The sequence below is a fragment of the Dipodomys spectabilis genome, unplaced genomic scaffold (genome assembly GCF_019054845.1).
Source record: "Dipodomys spectabilis isolate Male_0828 unplaced genomic scaffold, ASM1905484v1 ptg000002l, whole genome shotgun sequence".
NCBI lineage: Eukaryota > Metazoa > Chordata > Mammalia > Rodentia > Heteromyidae > Dipodomys > Dipodomys spectabilis.
This window is the reverse complement of record NW_024870679.1, coordinates 16,460,432-16,479,026: the sequence shown is the minus strand read 5'-3', so window position 1 is coordinate 16,479,026 and position 18,595 is coordinate 16,460,432. Positions and strand designations below refer to the sequence as shown.

General features: G+C 38.2%; 1 protein-coding gene across 2 annotated transcripts in view; it reads right to left on the bottom strand.

Annotated features, from left to right (window-relative positions):
* Window positions 1-18,595, bottom strand: part of Glmn (glomulin, FKBP associated protein) — a 32,344-nt gene that overhangs the window by 3,673 nt on the left and 10,076 nt on the right. For both annotated transcript variants that reach the window (XM_042677987.1, XM_042677997.1), the window contains exons 7-16: window positions 17,886-17,988; window positions 16,780-16,967; window positions 14,598-14,651; window positions 13,499-13,529; window positions 13,327-13,416; window positions 11,997-12,038; window positions 11,828-11,901; window positions 8,900-8,984; window positions 7,859-7,965; window positions 6,348-6,411 (exon numbers count right to left, since the gene is read on the bottom strand). In XM_042677987.1, the coding sequence (XP_042533921.1) occupies window positions 6,348-6,411; window positions 7,859-7,965; window positions 8,900-8,984; window positions 11,828-11,901; window positions 11,997-12,038; window positions 13,327-13,416; window positions 13,499-13,529; window positions 14,598-14,651; window positions 16,780-16,967; window positions 17,886-17,988 (838 nt within the window). The remainder of the gene's footprint in view (window positions 1-6,347; window positions 6,412-7,858; window positions 7,966-8,899; window positions 8,985-11,827; window positions 11,902-11,996; window positions 12,039-13,326; window positions 13,417-13,498; window positions 13,530-14,597; window positions 14,652-16,779; window positions 16,968-17,885; window positions 17,989-18,595) is intronic.

Below are 18,595 nucleotides of genomic sequence, written 5' to 3'. Positions count from 1 at the left end.
GACAGCAGTATTCACTATAACCAAGTTATAAAATCAGCTTAGGTGCCCATCAATGGATAAATGGATAAAGTTAATGCTTACATAATTGAGTACTACTCAGGATCAACTAAAATAACACAAATGATGTAACTTTTAGAAAAAGGAATGGAATTTCAGATCATTATAATCCAGATCAAAAAAACAAATTTCTCATTTTCTCTTGTATGAAATCTAGATTAACACACACAGACACACAAAGAAGTAGAAGAGGACCAAGGAGAAGGAGAAGATGGCACAGTAATGGGGGGGGGGGGGGGAGAAATACTATCAAAGTTGTATATAAAAATTATATATGTAGCCAAAAGTTATATGCATATATGGAAATATCAGAATGAAACCCATTATTTCCTAATAATAGATAATAATAAAAGAAAAAATTGGAGAGGGATAGAGGTATGCAATTGATTGGAATACATTACAACTATGGAAATGTAACAGTGAAATCCCCACTGTATAACGTAAGCAAATAGTAAGTAAATTGGAAAATCTGTATTTTGTTCCTTAAGTACCAATGTAGGTGCATCCCACAAGTTTTAATACGTATCATTTCATTATTTTACTCTAAATATAGTTAATATTTTCACTTATTACATAACTCATAAAAAGACTATATAATATATGGAGGTTTTCAACTTTCACTGTCTTAGTTAAAAATGTAAATTTCTAGCTAGGGGCCAATGATTTATGTCTATAATCCTAGCTACTTAGGAGGCTGAGATCTTAGGATAGAGGTTCAAAGCCAGCCTAGGCAAGAAAGTCCATGAGAGTCATCTCCCATTAACTACCAAAAAGCTGAAGGCAGAGCTGTGGCTTGAGTGGTAGAGAGCTAGCCTTGAACACAGAACTCAGGGACAGTGCTCTAAAATGACACCATCCAATGGCACTGAAAAACTGAGTAATTTGTAAAATTTTTAATCAGTTTAAAATTTCAATGATCATATATGGCTATTGTCTATTTTAATGGACAATACAAAACTAGAAAGTCTTTAAATATTGAAGCCTTAATTTACAGTCTGTAGTCATAAAACTTCAATAAAAATGTATGCCAAAATTAGGCTAACAAAAGTTGGTTACACATCCTATTCAGCATCATTCCACACATCTTTCATATAATGAACAATTATATTTTTAGAATCATGTAGGAGTAAAGAAGCTGTGGAAATAATCTTTTCCTTTTGTCATACATTAAGGTTAAGATCTTTTAAAAAATTACAAAGAAAACCATTTAAAGATTTCTTTCATCTTAACTTTCTAAAAAAATAAGATTTTTTTTTAAAAAAAGCATTATCAGGATTAAAATTTGGAAATATTCACAAATGCTCTCTCTTAATTTAGATTCAGATGTAAAAATTTTGAAATGTTTTCCATTCTAAGGCTGAACTGTACATTTCAAGATTCACTGAAGCCTGTCTCACAAAAAGAACAGTAGGATTTCCTAGCCACAATGAAGTTTATTAGCAGAAAAGATAAGACCCTTGCAAGGACAGTCACCACTGTAACGACAGATTTAAAGTCAGAAACAAAACCCAGCTTGCCCTGTTCTCCTGTGTGTAATTTAAAAACTTTTGTTAACCTGAAGTCATGGCTATGCAGATACATACAAAGGAATTTTATTTTTATTTTTATTTTTTTTTGCTGGTCGTGGGTCTTGAACTCTGGGCCTGGGTGCTGTCCCTCAACTCTTCAGCTCAAGGCTAGCGCTCTACCACTTGAGCCACAGCACCACTTCTGGCTTTTTCTCCTTATGTGGTGATGAGGAATCGAACCCAGAGCCTCATGCATGCAAGGCAAGCGCTCTACCACTGAGCCACCTTTCCAACTCCTTTATTTTATTGCTAAAATAAGTTCAGAACTTATACTTCTAGCTCTTGGGAAGAATGGATAATATAGAATTGTATGTATATGTATGATTGCAAGGTATTTGTAGTTCTCTCCGTTACATGAAAAAAATAACATGCATGCATTAGTTTATTTTTTAAAGGATTCTTGATACTTCCTGTGGTCTTTGCAATTTCATTGTTGTCACTGAGCCTGCTTTCACTGTACATATTCCAATTAGAAATTATGTAGGAAAAACAACAGGCAAGCAGGTTGATGAGAAAGGATAGCATTAGACAAGATAGAAGGTAAGGAGTACACCAAGTATGGACTGAGCATTAGAATACTGAAACACTATCAAGACACCCATTAGTGGAAAATACCAGGTATAAAAGCTAAGTTGGTTTTAACATTAGAGATGGAGTGTGTTGATAAGATTCAAGAAAAGTTATATGAAAATTAAGTGTAGAGAAAGTGCCTCTCACTTAGGCAGGGAGAGAAAGGCATGAAATAGCAGAGCAAGGAAAATGAATGGCTTAGGAAAAGAGTAAGTCTGATGACAGTAACTCAAATGGCAGGAAAAGAAATGATTATTCAATTATGAACCATTTTATTGTCTCTTTATTTGAATGGGTCTGTTCCCCGTACTAATTTTCAGCTGCTCATCTGACTAGCTAGTTATCTTTTCAGCACACTTAATTGGCCAAAAATAGGAACTGGTAGGAGTCTCTTTGGATGAAATGCCCCACAATTCAACATCACCAAGGAATAATTTCCTCTTTTCACAAGTTTCTAGAAAATCAGAACTAACTTACTTTCTCCTTCCTTCCCTCCTTCCTCTCTCTCTTTCTCTCCCTTCCTTCCTCCTTTCTTTCTTTCTTTTCTTTTTTCTTTTCTTTCTTGTTGCTAGATGGATTGAGCCAAGGCTTTGTACATGCTAATAACCATGCATTCTTAAGTGAGCCCACAGCCTCAACTCTGAATTACAGGTGTGAACCCTCACGCCAAGCTGGACACTGTCATTTTTTGATGACCCATAACCTCTGATTTATTAGTGATCTACTTTAATTGTACCTGGGAGAAATGTTTTCATGATGGACAGGCAGGGTCTTATGCAACCTCAAAGATGTTAGTTGTTACTATAGACTAGAATTGTTGCTTATTTATACTGTGGAAATTCTTAGGATTTATGTGGTAAAATGTGGAATATTTAATTCCTAATAACTTCTCATTCTCCAATCCTGCCCCTTCCCCCACTAGCAGTACTGAGAATCGAACTCATTGAGCCCAAGGCAAGCTTTCTACCATTTGAGCCATGCCTCCAGCTCCTTTTTGCCTTGTTTCTGTGGTAGGATCTTGTTTCTGCTCAGGCCAGCCTAGTGTGTGATCCTTCTACTTATGCTGGAGATGACAGGCATGCACTACTACACACAGCAATTGGTTGAGATGAAATCTTTTGAACTTTATTCCCAGGCTGGGCAGACCTAAATCCCCTGATCTCTACCTTCCAAGTAGCTATATTACAGGCATAAGCCATTGCCGCTGGCCCTAGAAAATAATTTTAAGACCATTAAAAAGACATACCAGGTGGTCTCACACCTGTAATCCTAGCTACTCAAAGGCTGAGATCTGAGGATCATGGTTGAAAGCCAGCCCGGGCAGGAAAGTCCATGAGACTCTTATCTCAATATACAACTTAGAAAAAGATGGAAGTGGCACTCTGGGCACCAGAAAAACCAAAACCAAAACAAAAAATCGATATACTAGTATAATCCTTCCTATCTGGGAGGAAAAGAGTTGGAAGATCATGGGTCAAGACCACCCTAGCAAAAAAAAAAAAAAAAACCAGTTCACAAGTCCCATCTTAACCAACTACAAATAAATAAACACAGCTGTCACACAGTTATCATTCTTGCTCTATGGGAAGTATAAACAGGAGGACCTAAATCCAGACCAGCTTGGAGGTAAACAAGACCAATTCAAAAACTTTAGTTAAGGGCTAGGAGAGTAACTCCAATGTTAGAACACCGGCTTAAAATCCTACTATATCAAAAACAATTTTTTAAGGTGTGTCTATTAAACAGGTATTTTTTTCCTTCACATCAAATGAAGTGACACATTATTTGTGGACATCAAAGCAGACCTTACACGATGCTACAACTGTCGGGTCTTCCCTCTCCAAGCACAGACCAATGTGCTACACCCTGTGTGACTCTACGCTTGCACCCAGTACATCCATCTTGACATTGTTAAGCAAATCAGATCCTGTCTTACGTAGTACTGCTTTTCTCATTACTAAAAAAAGTAAAAGCCACGTCTAACCCTAAGAACACCTTCCCAAGAACACAAGTCCCTTCTGGTCTTACGTTGTCCCTTTTATGTTTTTACAAGCTCCTGGAGAAGTCAGGATTTAAGTTGTGATTTCAAAAGTTCTGGCCACTCTGGGGTGACATCTCTTTCTACCACTTTCTAGGTCTTTTGAAAATCATTGTTCCTTCTTATGCCTACATTAATCGATGAAAAGGGGAAAATAGAGTCGTTCGCTTCAGTATTATGAGCCCCTGGCCAGAAGAGCAGTTACCTTTCACTGAGATGGGGTGGAACTGTTCCTTTGGAACTAACTGGATGAGGGAGTGAGAGGGCTTCCTGTGAGGATGGAAGTGTTCTATACTGAATAAACCTATTCATCTGTGGAAACTCAGTGAACATACATTTTAAATTTTGCACTTGATTTTATATAATTTTTTTTGGGGTGGGGGGCAGTCCTGGGGCTTGAACTCAAGGCCTGGTCACTGTCTCTGAGCTTCTTTTGCTCAAGGCTAGCGCTCTATCACTTGAGCCACAGCATTGCTTCCAGCTTTTTCTGTTTATGTGGTACTGAGGCCTCAAACCCAGGGCTTCATGCATGCTAGGCAAGCATTGTACTACTAAGTCACCTTCCCAGCCCTATAAATTTTTTTTTTTTTGGCCAGTCATGGGGCCTGTACTCTGGGCCTGGCACGGTTCCTCAGCTCTTCAGCTCAAGGTTAGTGCTCTACCACTTGAGCCACAGCCCACTTCTGGCTTTTTCTGCTTATGTGGTGCTGAGGAATTGAACCCAGGGCCTCATGCATGCAAGGCAAGCACTCTACCACTGAGCCACCTTCCCAGCCGAGCCCTATAAATTTTAACTCAGAAAAACTATTGACAAGCCGGGTGCCGGTGGCTCACGCCTGTAATCCTAGCTACTCAGGAGGCTGAGATCTGAGGATTTCAGTTCAAAGCCAGCCTGGACAGGAAAGTCCGTGAGACTCTTATTTCCAATAAATCACAGAATACCAGAAGTGGTGCTGTGGTTTAAGCGGTAGAGTTCTCGCCTTGAGCTGAAGAGCGCAGGGACAGCGCCCACGCCCAGAGTTTAAGCCCCACAACCTACAAAAAAAAAAAAGAAAAACTACTGACATTAACTCTACTGAAACATGCACTGAAATATTTGGGGCAAAGTATGTTGATGCCTGCAGCTTACTTTGAAATGCACTGAGAGGGCTGGAAGGATGGAGGATGCAGGGGTGAGTACATGATGGAACGAGGAGTCAAGTGTAGGATCTAGGAGTTAGGGAAGTCACTGTAAATAGCTTTCTGCTTTCTATATATTTCAATTTTTTTCACAACAAATTTTGAAACAAAAACCAGGCTCAAAATAAGCAATACTCAAACATTAGCATATAGCTATTTTTGGCCAGAGAGGGACAAACAAGTAACTTAATCTACAGATCTGTACTTTGCCCACATACTTTGCCCCAAATCCTGACTTAATTTTTAAAACTCCCTTTGGTATCTTTACATAAAACCATTTACTTTCACTCTTTCTATCACTCAAACACAGGTTTAACATCACATGATTCAAGTGGTTATAGTTAATAGAGGTGACAAATACAGGGAAAGCAATTATTACAAAGGGTTGGTACAAAAGAGAAGATAAAAAGCAATACTTCTACTGTATGACAGATCTTCCTCAAATAGTTTTCTATTTATTGACTACTTCTAATGAAGTGCTATTAAAAAAAAAAGTTTACTTCCTACACATCATCCAAAAGGCGCTGTTAACAAATTCACTTTCAGTGCTGAAAATACTTCAATTTGTCATGTCTGATAAGGTTGTTTCAAAATACCAGATGACTACAATGCATATAGCTCAGATATAAATCATGAACCACATATGGAGGAAATGGACCAAGATATCCAATGTATGATGAGCTCTATAAGGAAACTAATGTCCTAAACTTATTTACCCAACAAGGCTAGCCAGTCCTTCAGCAAGAGAGCAGAGGCACAACAAGAGAAAAAGGGGAATTTGGGGTAGCATGATGAATGCCTCTGGGAATTAACTGCAGGTGTCAATAATTTTTGGCACGCTTCTCAGTCTTTGTAGCAGTTAAATTGTTAAGCACTGGCTTAAATCAAGAAAATTTGAGATAATGCTTTGATTATTCTTCAAATAATTCACTTACTTGATTGTCATGTTCATTATCCTTGATAACCAAATACCTCAGTAAATTTAATGAAGCCATAATCCTGTTAATTAAAAACATTATTTGTTATTTACAGTATAGTTTATATAATCAACAGCAATTTAAATGCATAAAGTTAAAACATTTGCAATCTTCTTATAATTAATTTGCCATTAGAAACTACTCCCATTATATCTGTGGAGTAATAATAGCTTGTTACTGCTGCTTTGCATTTAAGTTCACAAAATACAATTAAGAAAATTACTGTTTTATTTCCCCTCAAGAAAAGCATCATCTCTTGCTTTCTGGATTTTAAGATTCCTGTCATTTGTAAATGCTTGCAAATATTTCTCAAAATCCACCTACTATACCAAAATAGGAAAAAATTAAAGACCTTAAAAAAAAAAAGAAAATCTAACTACGTAAACTTTGTTTTGGTAGTACTAGGGTTTGAATCGAAGACCTCATATTTGCAAGGGAGTACTCTACTGAGCCACACTTCTGGTCTTTTGTTGTGCTTGTGATTTTTGTTTGTTTGTTTGTTTTTTTGGGGGGGGTCCGGTCGTGGGGCCTGAACTCTGGGCCTGGGCACTGTCCCTCAGCTCTTCAGCTCAAGGCTAGTGCTCTACCACTTGAGCTACAGCGCCACTTCCAGCTTTTCTCTTTTTTCTTATGTGGTGCTGAGGAATCAAACCCAGGGCCTTGAGCATGCAAGGCAAGCGCTCTACCACTGAGCCACCTTCCCAGCCCTGTGCTTGTGATTTTTAAGATAGAGTTTGCTTCCTATATGGTGCACCTGGACTTATCTGCTTGTTTTATACTTCCCATCATAGCTGGGCTGATGAGACACAGACCATTATTCTTTGGATGCAATGGAGTCTTAAAAATGTATCTGAGGCTAGGCTAGAATTGCAACTGTCCATTCTCAGCCTCCTACAAAGCTAGAAACTGCCTGGTTTCCAAATACACAAACCATTTGTAAGTTATATACATGAGATTCTTATTTTTTAATCACAAAAGCTGGGGTTGCACAAATCTCTATGGGACGCTGAGGATAACAATTGAAGATAATCAGAGTGTTGTTGTGGGGGATTGTGAGAGAGCAGGTTGGGGAGTGAGTACTGCAGTTTGAACTTCAGGTACTTGGCCCAGCTCTTTTTGCTTCAGTTTTCTAATAGGGCCTCTCACTATGCTTAAGCTGGACCAGACTGTGATCCTTATGTTCATTTCTTGTGTAGATGGAATGACATTGTGCCTAACTAGCTTTCTTATTGGTTATCTGGATGGTCTCAAACCTCAATCTCCCCAATCTCTACCTCTTAAGTAGCTAGATTACAGGTGTGAGCAACTGTACCTAGCTAGTGTGTTGGACATTCTTAAACAGATTTTATTTTGTTTCTACATAATAAGTAACTTAAATATGAAAACTTTTATGTCATTTTATGAATTAACCATAGGTCATTATTAGTTGAGGCAGTCAATTATTTGAGCCTCAGTAATTAACAGCTCACCTATCAGAGTTTTGTAGTAAATCTGTTTCAGCACCCTCTGGCAGAAGCAGTACCAAATCTAGAAGAGAAATCAGCTGTGGTCCTGTAAACCATTTGTTATATGTTTTCTGGGGGGAAAAATGGGAAAGGTTTAAATAATACCAAGATAAATCATGTGTTTTTCTAATACCTGCAAACTACTACAAAAACAATTTTACATTTCAAATGTATGTTTTTGATCCTGGGGTTTGAACTCAGAGCCTGGGTGCCGTCCCTGAGCTCTTTGCTCAAGGCAAGTGCTCTACCACTTTGTGCTACAGCTCCACTTCTGGTTTTCTGGTGATTAATAGGAAAAACATCTCACAAGTTTTCCTGCCCTGGCTAGCTTTGTACTGTGTGTACTGTGATCCTCGGATCTCAGCTTCCTAAGTAGCTAGTATTATAGGTGTGAACCACCAGTGAAGTGCCCAGCCCCAAGTGTGTTTGTGTGTGTGTGTGTGTGTGTGTGTGTGTGTGTATACACCCGCGCGCGCGCACGCGCCAGTCCTGAGCTTGAACTCTGGGCCTGGGCACTGTCCCTGAGTTCCTTTTGCTGAAAGCTAGCACTCTACCACTTGAGCCACAGCTTTTTCTGCAAGTAATCAGAGATGAGTCTCATGGACTTTCCTGTCTGGGCTGGCTTCGAACTGAGATCCTCAGATCTCAGCCTCCTGAGTAGTTAGGATTACAGGTGTGAGCCACCAGAGCCCAGCTTCAAATATATTTTTTTAACACTGATTTCTATCTTTCCTTAGAAAAACCTTGAACAACCCTTGCCTGTTTTTAGCACTCTGATTTACAAATGTACAGGACTTAAGTTTCCATTTATTTTTCATTAGTCCATGGCAAAAAAAAAATGTTGTATTATTAGTTCAAAGAATTAACTTATCAAAATTTACAGTGGTGTTTTTTATACTTTAATAGTACACTTAAACACTGTGGGGCAAAAGCTCACATTGATGCATTCTATATACAAGTAACTAACACTGTGACCATGACACCAAGGCTACCTTAAATGCTTACCTTAAATGACAAATCAATTTGGTTTTTGATATTTTGAATAATAAAGGCTTCCACACCTGAGTGATTACTTGTATTCAATAAGCACCTTGAAAACAATTATAATACATGAAGTTATACTACTTTGCATTATAATTAAATTATAATTAAAGCTATGAAAATTTCATTAGGCCATATTATTTCTAAGAATATAAAATCCATAGTGAGATGACAATCAGCAAGCCAATCAACCTATTACAAAGTCACCTGTAAGTTATTTGCTCTCACTAACTAGTTATCTATCTACCTAATCTACCTAATCTATCTATCTATCTATCTATCTATCTATCTATCTATCTATCTATCTATCTATCTATCTATCTATCTATGTCTATCTTGGAGTTTAAAGTCAGTGCTTTGCACTTCTCATAGCTGACACTCCACCACTTGAGTAACACAGCTCCTTTCTACTTGTTTTTTGGGGGAACTGGAGTCTAGTGAACTTCTCAGACAGGGCTGGCTTGATCCTCTGGATCTCAGCTTTCTAGGATTATAGACATGAACCATCAAAATTCAGTTAAAATTTATAATTGGATCTTTTCAACAACAAGGTACTAAATGTACTAAACCAAACTTCAGTCTTTTTCTGCATCGAGTTGTGATAATTTAATATGGCAAGAAGGGCACCAATATAATAACCTAAAAGCTTCCAAAATTACTCACTGTGAAAATATACTATGGCTGGTTAGACCAGCTTAATTGCAAAAAGGAAACTTGATGTGATTTAATGTAATAGCTTGGATCATAAATGTCTCCTAAAGGCTCACAGGTCAAAAGCTTGGTCAGTACCTGATGGTTCCCTTGGGCAGTGGTAGAGCTTTGAGGAGATAAGGCCAGCAGAAGGAAGTTTACACAGTAGGGGCATGCCCTTGAAGTTAGGGTATTAAGGTCCTAGGCCTCTCCCTGTTTCCTGGCCACCATGAGAAGAGCTCCTCGGCTACCCACCTCTGGCAACACACTGCAAAGCAATAGAGCCAACCCAACATGGACTCAAACTCTGAAACTGCGAGCCAAAATAAATCCTCTTTTTAAGTTGATTTTTCTCAGGTATTTTGTCACAGCAATGGAAAGCTGCCAAGACAACTAACAAGAAAAAAAGGAGATTATCTTGGTAGATATAAGTAGAATCGAAGAACACTGGTATGGTATAAGACAAATATAGAGATTTCATAAACCAGGTCTGACTCTTTTCATATAAATGAAGATAGGACCAAATATGAAACAATCCCAAAGAAGACTTTCTAGCACTTTAATATTATTACCTAGATTTATATTTAATTCATTTTTAAGACCTAGAACAGAGCTCAACAAACTGAACTCTGAAGGCCAAAAGCAGCCTGCTGCTCGATTTTGTTACCTCCAAATATAAAGACAGTGGAGCACTTGCAACAGAGGCTGTGTGGCCTTTTTATAAACCTATACCTAGTGTTTGACCTAACAGAAGGTTTCCCAATCTTTAACTTAAAAAGCTCTAGAATCTTTGCCACCTCAAATAGCACCATTACTAAGCTCTAATATGTTCAGTTACTAATCTATAACTTAGTTTTAAGTGTAAATAATGGAAATTACTGAAATACATAAAATTCTAGCAGAGAATTGCCAATCTCAGATTTTTGAGGGGTTTTACTAAAACTTTACTGACAAAAAATAAACAGAGGGCCAGATTTGTCTAGGAAGTTATATGTATAATTTTATTGCCAATTTCTGTCTTATACTTCAAACTCTGGTGTTATATATTCCCACCAGACTCTCCAAACGTAAGAATAAAGTTCAAAGGACTGGCATCATCAAATTGGGGTGAAGAGACTAAGAAACTAGAATACCTCCTATGTCCTTAGTGTGGACAGGAAATAACTGTCACTCTAAAACTTTTGAGAGTTGACCAAGAAAGCTAACAGTACAAAGTTTACAGTACAGTGATTTCACTCCTAGATATAAACTGAGCCAAAGTTCCTGCAGGCATCAGATTAATTTTTTTAAGTGTAGTTTAAGCTTTACAGGATTTTTTGTTTTGTTTTGCTTTTGTGTGTGTGTGTGTGTGTGTGTGTGTGTATGTGTGTGTGTGCACGCACACTTGCACCAGTACTTGGGCTTGAATCTAGGGCCTGTGCATTATTCCTTAGTTTTTGCACTCAAGATTGGCACTCTATCATTTGAGTCACAGTGCCACTTCCAGATTTTTGGTGTCTAATTGGAAAAAAAAAAGTTTTATGGACTTTCCTGCACAGGGTGGCTTTGAAATATAACCCTTAAATATCAGCCCCTTGAGAACCTAGGATCAGCACCCAACTAAGTTTACAGTATTTTAACTAATTGAAATGAAATACATATGATTATCTTTATAGTGTGTAAGTATATATACATCTAAAATATTTGTTAAGCCCTTTTTCTACCTGATCAAATAAATTCTATACCCTGCAATAGTTACATTGCACTAATCGTGTTTTCCATTAACTACAGGCTTAGCAAATAACCATGTGTTATGGATTGAATATGAAATATACCCTGAAAGCTCATGTGTTAAAGGTTTGCTGGCTAACTAGTGGGCTTTTGGAAGGTGGTTGAATACTAAGGGCTGTGACCTAATCAACAGATTAATCCTCTGAATGCATTAATAATATAATGGAGCTATTGAGAGGTGATGACATTTTAGGAGTTGGGCCTAATTGCAGGAAGAAGTCACTTATGGGGCATAATCTAAAAAGCTACATCTTCTTTCCCTACTGTGACCCACTAGACACATGCCATGATGCTCTTGCCTTACCACAGACCCAAAGCAAGCAGGGACCAAACCCTCTGAAACCATGGATCAACATAAATCCTTCCTCCAGTTGTTTTCTCAAGTATTTTGACATAACAACAGTGATTCACACCATGATGCTTGATACATACCTAAATAATGTATATTTGCCTTGTGAATCCAACTTGTTAATATATAGCTGAAGCATTGCTAAGCTCTTTTTCCTCTAAAATGGAACAAATAATACATTACCTCACATGAATAGATCATTTATCAAAAATTTCTCACTGTAACTCATCTAGTATCACAAAATGTACATACCAGTGTTTCAATGGGGCAGAGTGTCATAATTTTGACTAAGCCCTGTGAATAAAAAATTTTAATCCAGATAAACAGATATATCAACTGCAAACACCCCTATTATCAACAGTGGATGCTAAAAATTCAGAGCAGGGAAGGAGATTTACAAGTGAAAGAATTTAACTTTTCCATGAGCCTTTCATATAAAGTCTACAGGGAAACTAACACTGATTTTGTGAGTAACACAGAGTGGGATGTTACTATATATATATATTTAAAGTAAATAGTAACTTTCAATTAAAAAAAATTTGGTGGGGGGGGTTGGTCATGCGGCCTGAACTCTGGGCCTGGGCGCTGTCCCTCAGCTCTTCAGCTCAAGGCAAGCGCCCTACCACTTGAGCCACAGCGCCACTTCTGGCTTTTTCTGCTTATGTGGTGCTGAGGAATCCAACCCAGGGCCTCATGTATTCAAGGCAAGCACTCTACCACTGAGCCACCTTCCCAGCGCAGTAATTTTCAATTTAATCTACCAGCAAAATGAAATCAAACATGTAGAAATATGTTCATTAAACATAAGCAAGTTTAGTATATTAACAGAAGTATGTTTTTCTTTTCTTTTTTTTTTTTTTTTTTGGGTCTGGTCATGGGGCCTGAACTCTGGGCCTGGGCGATGTCCCTCAGCTCTTCAGCTCAAGGCTAGCGCTCTACCACTTGAGCCACAGCGCCACTTCCGGCTTTTTTCTTTTTTGTTTATGTGGTGCTGAGGAATCGAACCCAGGGCCTCTGGCATGCAAGGCAAGCACTCCACCACTGAGCCACCTTCCCAGCCCAGAAGTATGTTTTTCTACTTTAAATATTAAGAACTTCTTGTAATCATAGCTAGGGCCTATTTGTATATTTTAACAAATAAAAATCATAAGGCATGATAAACCATAGCAGGAAAAACCAAAATGTACATTTGTCTCTGAAGTAATGGGTCCAGTGCATGCTTCACACAGAGTTCTGAAAACCTGTGTTCTGAGAAAGAATCCCTTCAGAGCCAAAGTGTAAAGAAGAAAGATTTTCCACTACATGTTATACCATCACCTGTGGTAGCCACTGGTAGCGAATGAAGTTTAAATTAAACTAAATTTAAAATTCAGTTCCTCAGTCAACACTAGCCACATTTCCCCATTTCAAGTATTCAAGACTTCTGTACTGCCCAGCACAGATAATGGAACCTTCCTATCAACACAAAGCATCCTACTGTCACTACCCTGGCGATTTTAGATGTGGAAGGGGAAGAGGGAGAAGTAAAAGGCTGAAAGAGGCAAGAGCCGATTTTCAGGATTAGAATGCACATTTTATTTACCTGAGGTACACTAAGAAAACTCTTGATTTCCAAGTACTGATACAGTAGGCTATTGTCTTCTATTCTCAACAAACCATTCTCCAGTAGTTCCTACAGATGAAAATATATGCAGATAGCTCAAGAGCTGTATTTGTTGTTTTTTTAAATGATAATGGGAGCACACAAAACTTACCAATCCTTTGGAGAAAATAGATTCTTCTGTTCTGGAAGAAAAAATGTAAAAGTATCAATACGATTTTACAAATTGCTTGAGAATGATTCTTTAGGAAATATAAATGATATTGAAATGCAAGCCAGGTGCTGGTAGTTCATGCCTGTAATCCTAACTACCTGAGATGCTAAGAATGGGAAGACGTAGTTTGAAGCCACATTGGGCAAAAAAATTTGTGACAGCCCTTCTCACCTAATACTTGGGTTGGATGGCCCACATCTATCATCCTAGATATGTGGGAGGCTGGATCTAGATTATCATGGTTTGGCTAGGCTGGCAAAAACTCCATCTCAATAGGTAAAGCTGGGTATAGTGGTATACTCCTGTCAGGTCTGCTACTAGGGTAGAAACTGATAATTATAGAAGTAATGGTCCAGGTGCATTTTTGGCAGGAAGTAAGACCCTATCTGAAATATAACCTGCTGAGCAGGCCAGGCTCAGCAGAATGCATCCCTAGCAAGTACCTAGTGTTCAAACTCTAGTACCTCCAAAGAGAAAAAATGTGTCTCATTAGCCAGTTGTGGTGATAAAACTGTAATCCAGTAGTTGGAGACTGATTTGAGGTCAGCCTGGACTACATAGTGAGATCTTGTCTCAACAAAACAAAATTTAGTATATGACATAAAATGCGTGAAAATTCTATTGAAGAATTACCCAAAATTCTTAATCTACTTTGCTCTGCTTTAGGTTTGGAAACTGATACTCAAATCTGATCAAAATTAGCCTACTCAGAGCTTATTTCTTAATACAAAAATCAACAGATCTTTAAGAGCAAGTGTAAGAAATATCTGATAGTTTCATATATATTGTAATTATATAGTTATATATATTGTAGTTTTATATACATCTCACATCTCACTCTACCACCTTTTGAAATATGTTTAAAAGCCACAGAAACAGAAGACTGGAAAATACCTTTTTAAAAAAAACTTTGAACATTTACTTCTTATTATAAAACAATCAGTTAATTAGGACCTGGCAAAGAAGACGTAGTTCCCCTAATCTTGGCAACAACTATTTAACCTTATTAAATCCTGAGTTACCATCTAAAGGATCTTACCTTTGTAAGAAGACTTCAACATGCTCCATGTTAAACTGCAAAATGTATGCTGGGCTTAAGCAGAAAAAAACACATACAATCATATACAATCAGTAATTTTCCTTCACTCACCAGTGTTGGGGATCAAACCCAGGGCCTCACATTCTACCGCAGATCTATATCCCCAGCTGCAAGGTGCAAGGTGTGTGTGTGTGTGTGTGTGTGTGTGTGTGTGTGTGTGTGTGTGTGTGTGTGTTCTTTAAGAAATTTTATACACATGTACACTGTTTCAGTTGAAAAGGGGTATGTGTGTGTGTGTGTGTTCTTTAAGAAATTTTATAAACATGTACACTGTTTCAGTTGAAAAGGGGTGTGTGTGTGTGTGTGTGTTCTTTAAGAAATTTTATACACATGTACACTGTTTCAGTTGAAAAGGGGTGTGTGTGTGTGTGTTCTTTAAGAAATTTTATACACATGTACACTGTTTCAGTTGAAAAGGGGTGTGTGTGTGTGTGTGTGTGTGTGTGTGAGATCTTTAAGAAATTTTATACACATGTACACTGTTTCAGTTGAAAAGGGGTGTGTGTGTGTGATCTTTAAGAAATTTTATACACATGTACACTGTTTCAGTTGAAAAGGGGTGTGTGTGTGTGTGTGTGTGTGTGTGATCTTTAAGAAATTTTATACACATGTACACTGTTTCAGTTGAATTGTCCTCCCCCAAAAAGATATTTAGAACTATAACCTCAAGTACTCAAAATATAATCTTGGTTTTTTTTTTTGTTTGTTTTTTGTCAGTCCTGGGGCATGAACTCTGGGCCTGGGCACTGTCCTTGAGTTCTTCAGCTCAAGGTGAGTGCTCTACTACTTCGAGCACAGCAACACTTCTGGTTTTCTAGTGGTTTATTGGAGATAAGAGTCTCATGGACTTTCTTGCCCAGGCTGGCTTTGAACTGTGATCCTCAGATCTCAGCCTCTTGAGTAGCTAGGATTACAGGTGTGAGCCACCGGCTCACTTGCTTACCGGCTTACTTGGTTTTTATAAAGGAAATATATAGTGAAATCTCTAGGGTAACCCTAGTCCAATATGATTGAATTACAAAGGGCAATTTGGACAGAGACATGCAGATAAGGACAATGGTATATGAAGGCGAAGAATAAGGATATACATTATGATATATTATTTATATTATATATACACATAAATATATAAACACACGTGCAAAAGAACTTCAAAGACTGGGAGTAAACTCCTAGAAGCTAGACAAGAAGCTTCTAGCTTCTGAGAGACTCTCTTTCACATCACTGAGAAGTTTAATCTCTGAGATAGCTTAATCTCAGACTTCTAAGCCCTTAGAACTTTGAGACAATATGTTAACAGTCTACTTTGTTGTATTTTGTTACAGCAGCTTTAGCCAAGTAATGTACATAACTGTAAGTTATTTTGGTGGTTCTTGAGTGTAAGTAGGGCCAGACAGAAATATATTTGAATTCCTCCTATACAAAGGGGGAGAAAGTAAGGAAAAGTAGAGGAGGAAAGTAACTGGAATACACAATATATATACATGAGAAAGTCATATAGAAATTTTTCCATAGTTAATGTATGCTAATTACAAAGTAAAAGTTTATTCTTTAAAAAAAAAACAGACAAAAATAACCAATGCACAAAGAGGTTGAAGGCATGGTTCAAGTGGTAGACACGATTAAGGCCCTGGTTCAATGCCAGCCTTGTGTAAAACTAAAACATAGGGGCAGGCACTGCATGCGTGTAATCCTATCTATTCAGGAGGCAGAGATCTAGGACCACAGTTCAAATCCAGCTTGGACAGGAAAGTCCATAAGACTCTTATCTCTAGTTAGCCACCAAAAAGCCAGAAAAAGTAGTAGAATGCCAGCCTTGGGCAAAAAAGCTTAGGACAGCACCCAGGCCCTGAGTTCAAGACTCAGAACCAGGGGAAAAAAAGAGGGCTGGGAAGGTGGCTCAGTGGTAGAGTGCTTGCCTCACATGCATGAGGCCCTGGGTTCGATTCCTCAGCACCACATAAGCAGAAAAAGCTGGAAGTAGTGCCGTGGCTCAAGTGGTAAAGCACTGGCCTTGAGCTGAAGAGCTGAGAGACAGTGCCTAGGTCCAGGCCCAGAGTTCAGGCTCCACAACCAGTAAAAAAAAAAAGAAAGAAAGAAAGACATGCATGAACACTCTTACCTTAACACCATTGGCAGCTGATCAAGATTGATGCCCTGAACAAATACCAGATATGCCAGAGAAGCCATGGAGTCAGCCAGCTGTTTGTCTTCTTCCTCCTCAAATTCAAGGTAATCCCAAGTTCTCTTTCTCTTTCCATGATTAAAAATAATTTGGGGTAAAGGGTGTCCAATTGCCGATAAAAAGCTCTGTGAAATGGGTTAAGGCAACTTACGGTGTGGAGACTCTAAGGTGTCCCCTAACCTCATCCCTATACCCGGTATAATCCCCTCCCCTTGAGCAAGTGTAGCAGCTGAGACTTACTTTTAATCAATAGAATATGGACATACCTCTCATGGCTAAATTATGTGATATGTCAAAGTAAAGGTATTTTTGTAGATATAATGAAGGTCCCTAAATCAGGTGAATTAGTCAGACAGGTGACTATTCTGATTGAGCTAGATTTAGGTAGCAAATTATTTTGTTTCTTGCTTCTGAAGCTTGGATTTTTAACTTAGGGCCTCGGGGTTGCTAGCCACAGCCTAGTCAGGAAAAACAGGGGCTCACTTTTATGCCTCAACTTCAATCCTTGTTTATGCTTTCCATGTAGCTTGGATGGCAAGTGCCCCCACAGTGCCCAGCAGTGATTCAAGAGGTTATCATGAACTTTCTACCTGAAAAATCTCAAACCCTCATCATCAGTCAACAGGATCTATATACTAAGAAATGATTGTGTCAGATTGGGTGGGACACACCTAATAAATCTCAGCACTCAGAAGGCTAAAGCAGGAAGGCATGACTTCAAGGCCAGCCTGAACACAGTGCATTTTCATCAGTAGTACCCTTTTCATCATTCTCCCCCATCTCTCCTAACCCCACCGATCTATGTATTTACACATGTTCTTATTTATAGCAGAAGTCTGGAAGGTGTTCATAGTATTTGTCTTGGAAAATGAAATTATTGCTGTTTTTATGCTCTGTCTTTTTGGCCTGTGTTCTGCAAAAACCACCTATCATTTTATAAATAAGTTATCAATGTATAGCTCATGTGAAGTGTATGAGAATATAACAGGATGACATTTAAGGCCATAGTTGATTTTATAGCAGATTAAATTGGCTGTACTTACTATTATGTCAGAAGCAAAACTCCGTAAAGGATCATTCCCAGCATCTTCAGACTGTTCTAGGAACTGTGCTGTCAGCAAAGGGCATTTCAAGCTTTTGAAACAGCTAAAGCATAAAAAATGGATAAGTATGAAGTCAACACTACTAAAACATAAACTGTCTAGTTCTTCAGATGTAGTTTTACATCAAAAATAAAATAAGCACGCTATGCTCTGAATGTTTATCTCCTCCAGACCTCATATTGAGACTTAACTGGCAATGTGCCAGTACATGAAAGACTTGGCAGCCATACTGTGTTTAGTCTCTGTACCTGGAGAATACTAGGTAGTGAGAACACTACTGGATTTTTGGTCAGGCTGGATGCTCAACTGTCTGGTAGTCCTGCTGTTTTCAAAGGGAGAATAAAGTCACCATTTCCCCACAGCCAGAATAGCTTCCTTGAGCTATATATAACCATTTCCCTACTTCCATAATTTCAGATTGTAAAACATAAAAGCAATAGATAGAAAAAGATAGTCAAATCCTTGGTTTTCTAAACTAAAATATCTAGTTTTCAATACTTCATTATATCATTATAATATCTGGTTTTAAAAACATCAATGCTAAGCTGGCTGTCTGTGGCTCATGCCTCTAGCCCTAGCTCAGGAGGCTGAGATCTAAGGAGCGCAGTTCAGAGCCAACCCAGGCAGGAAAGTATGTGAGACGTTTATCT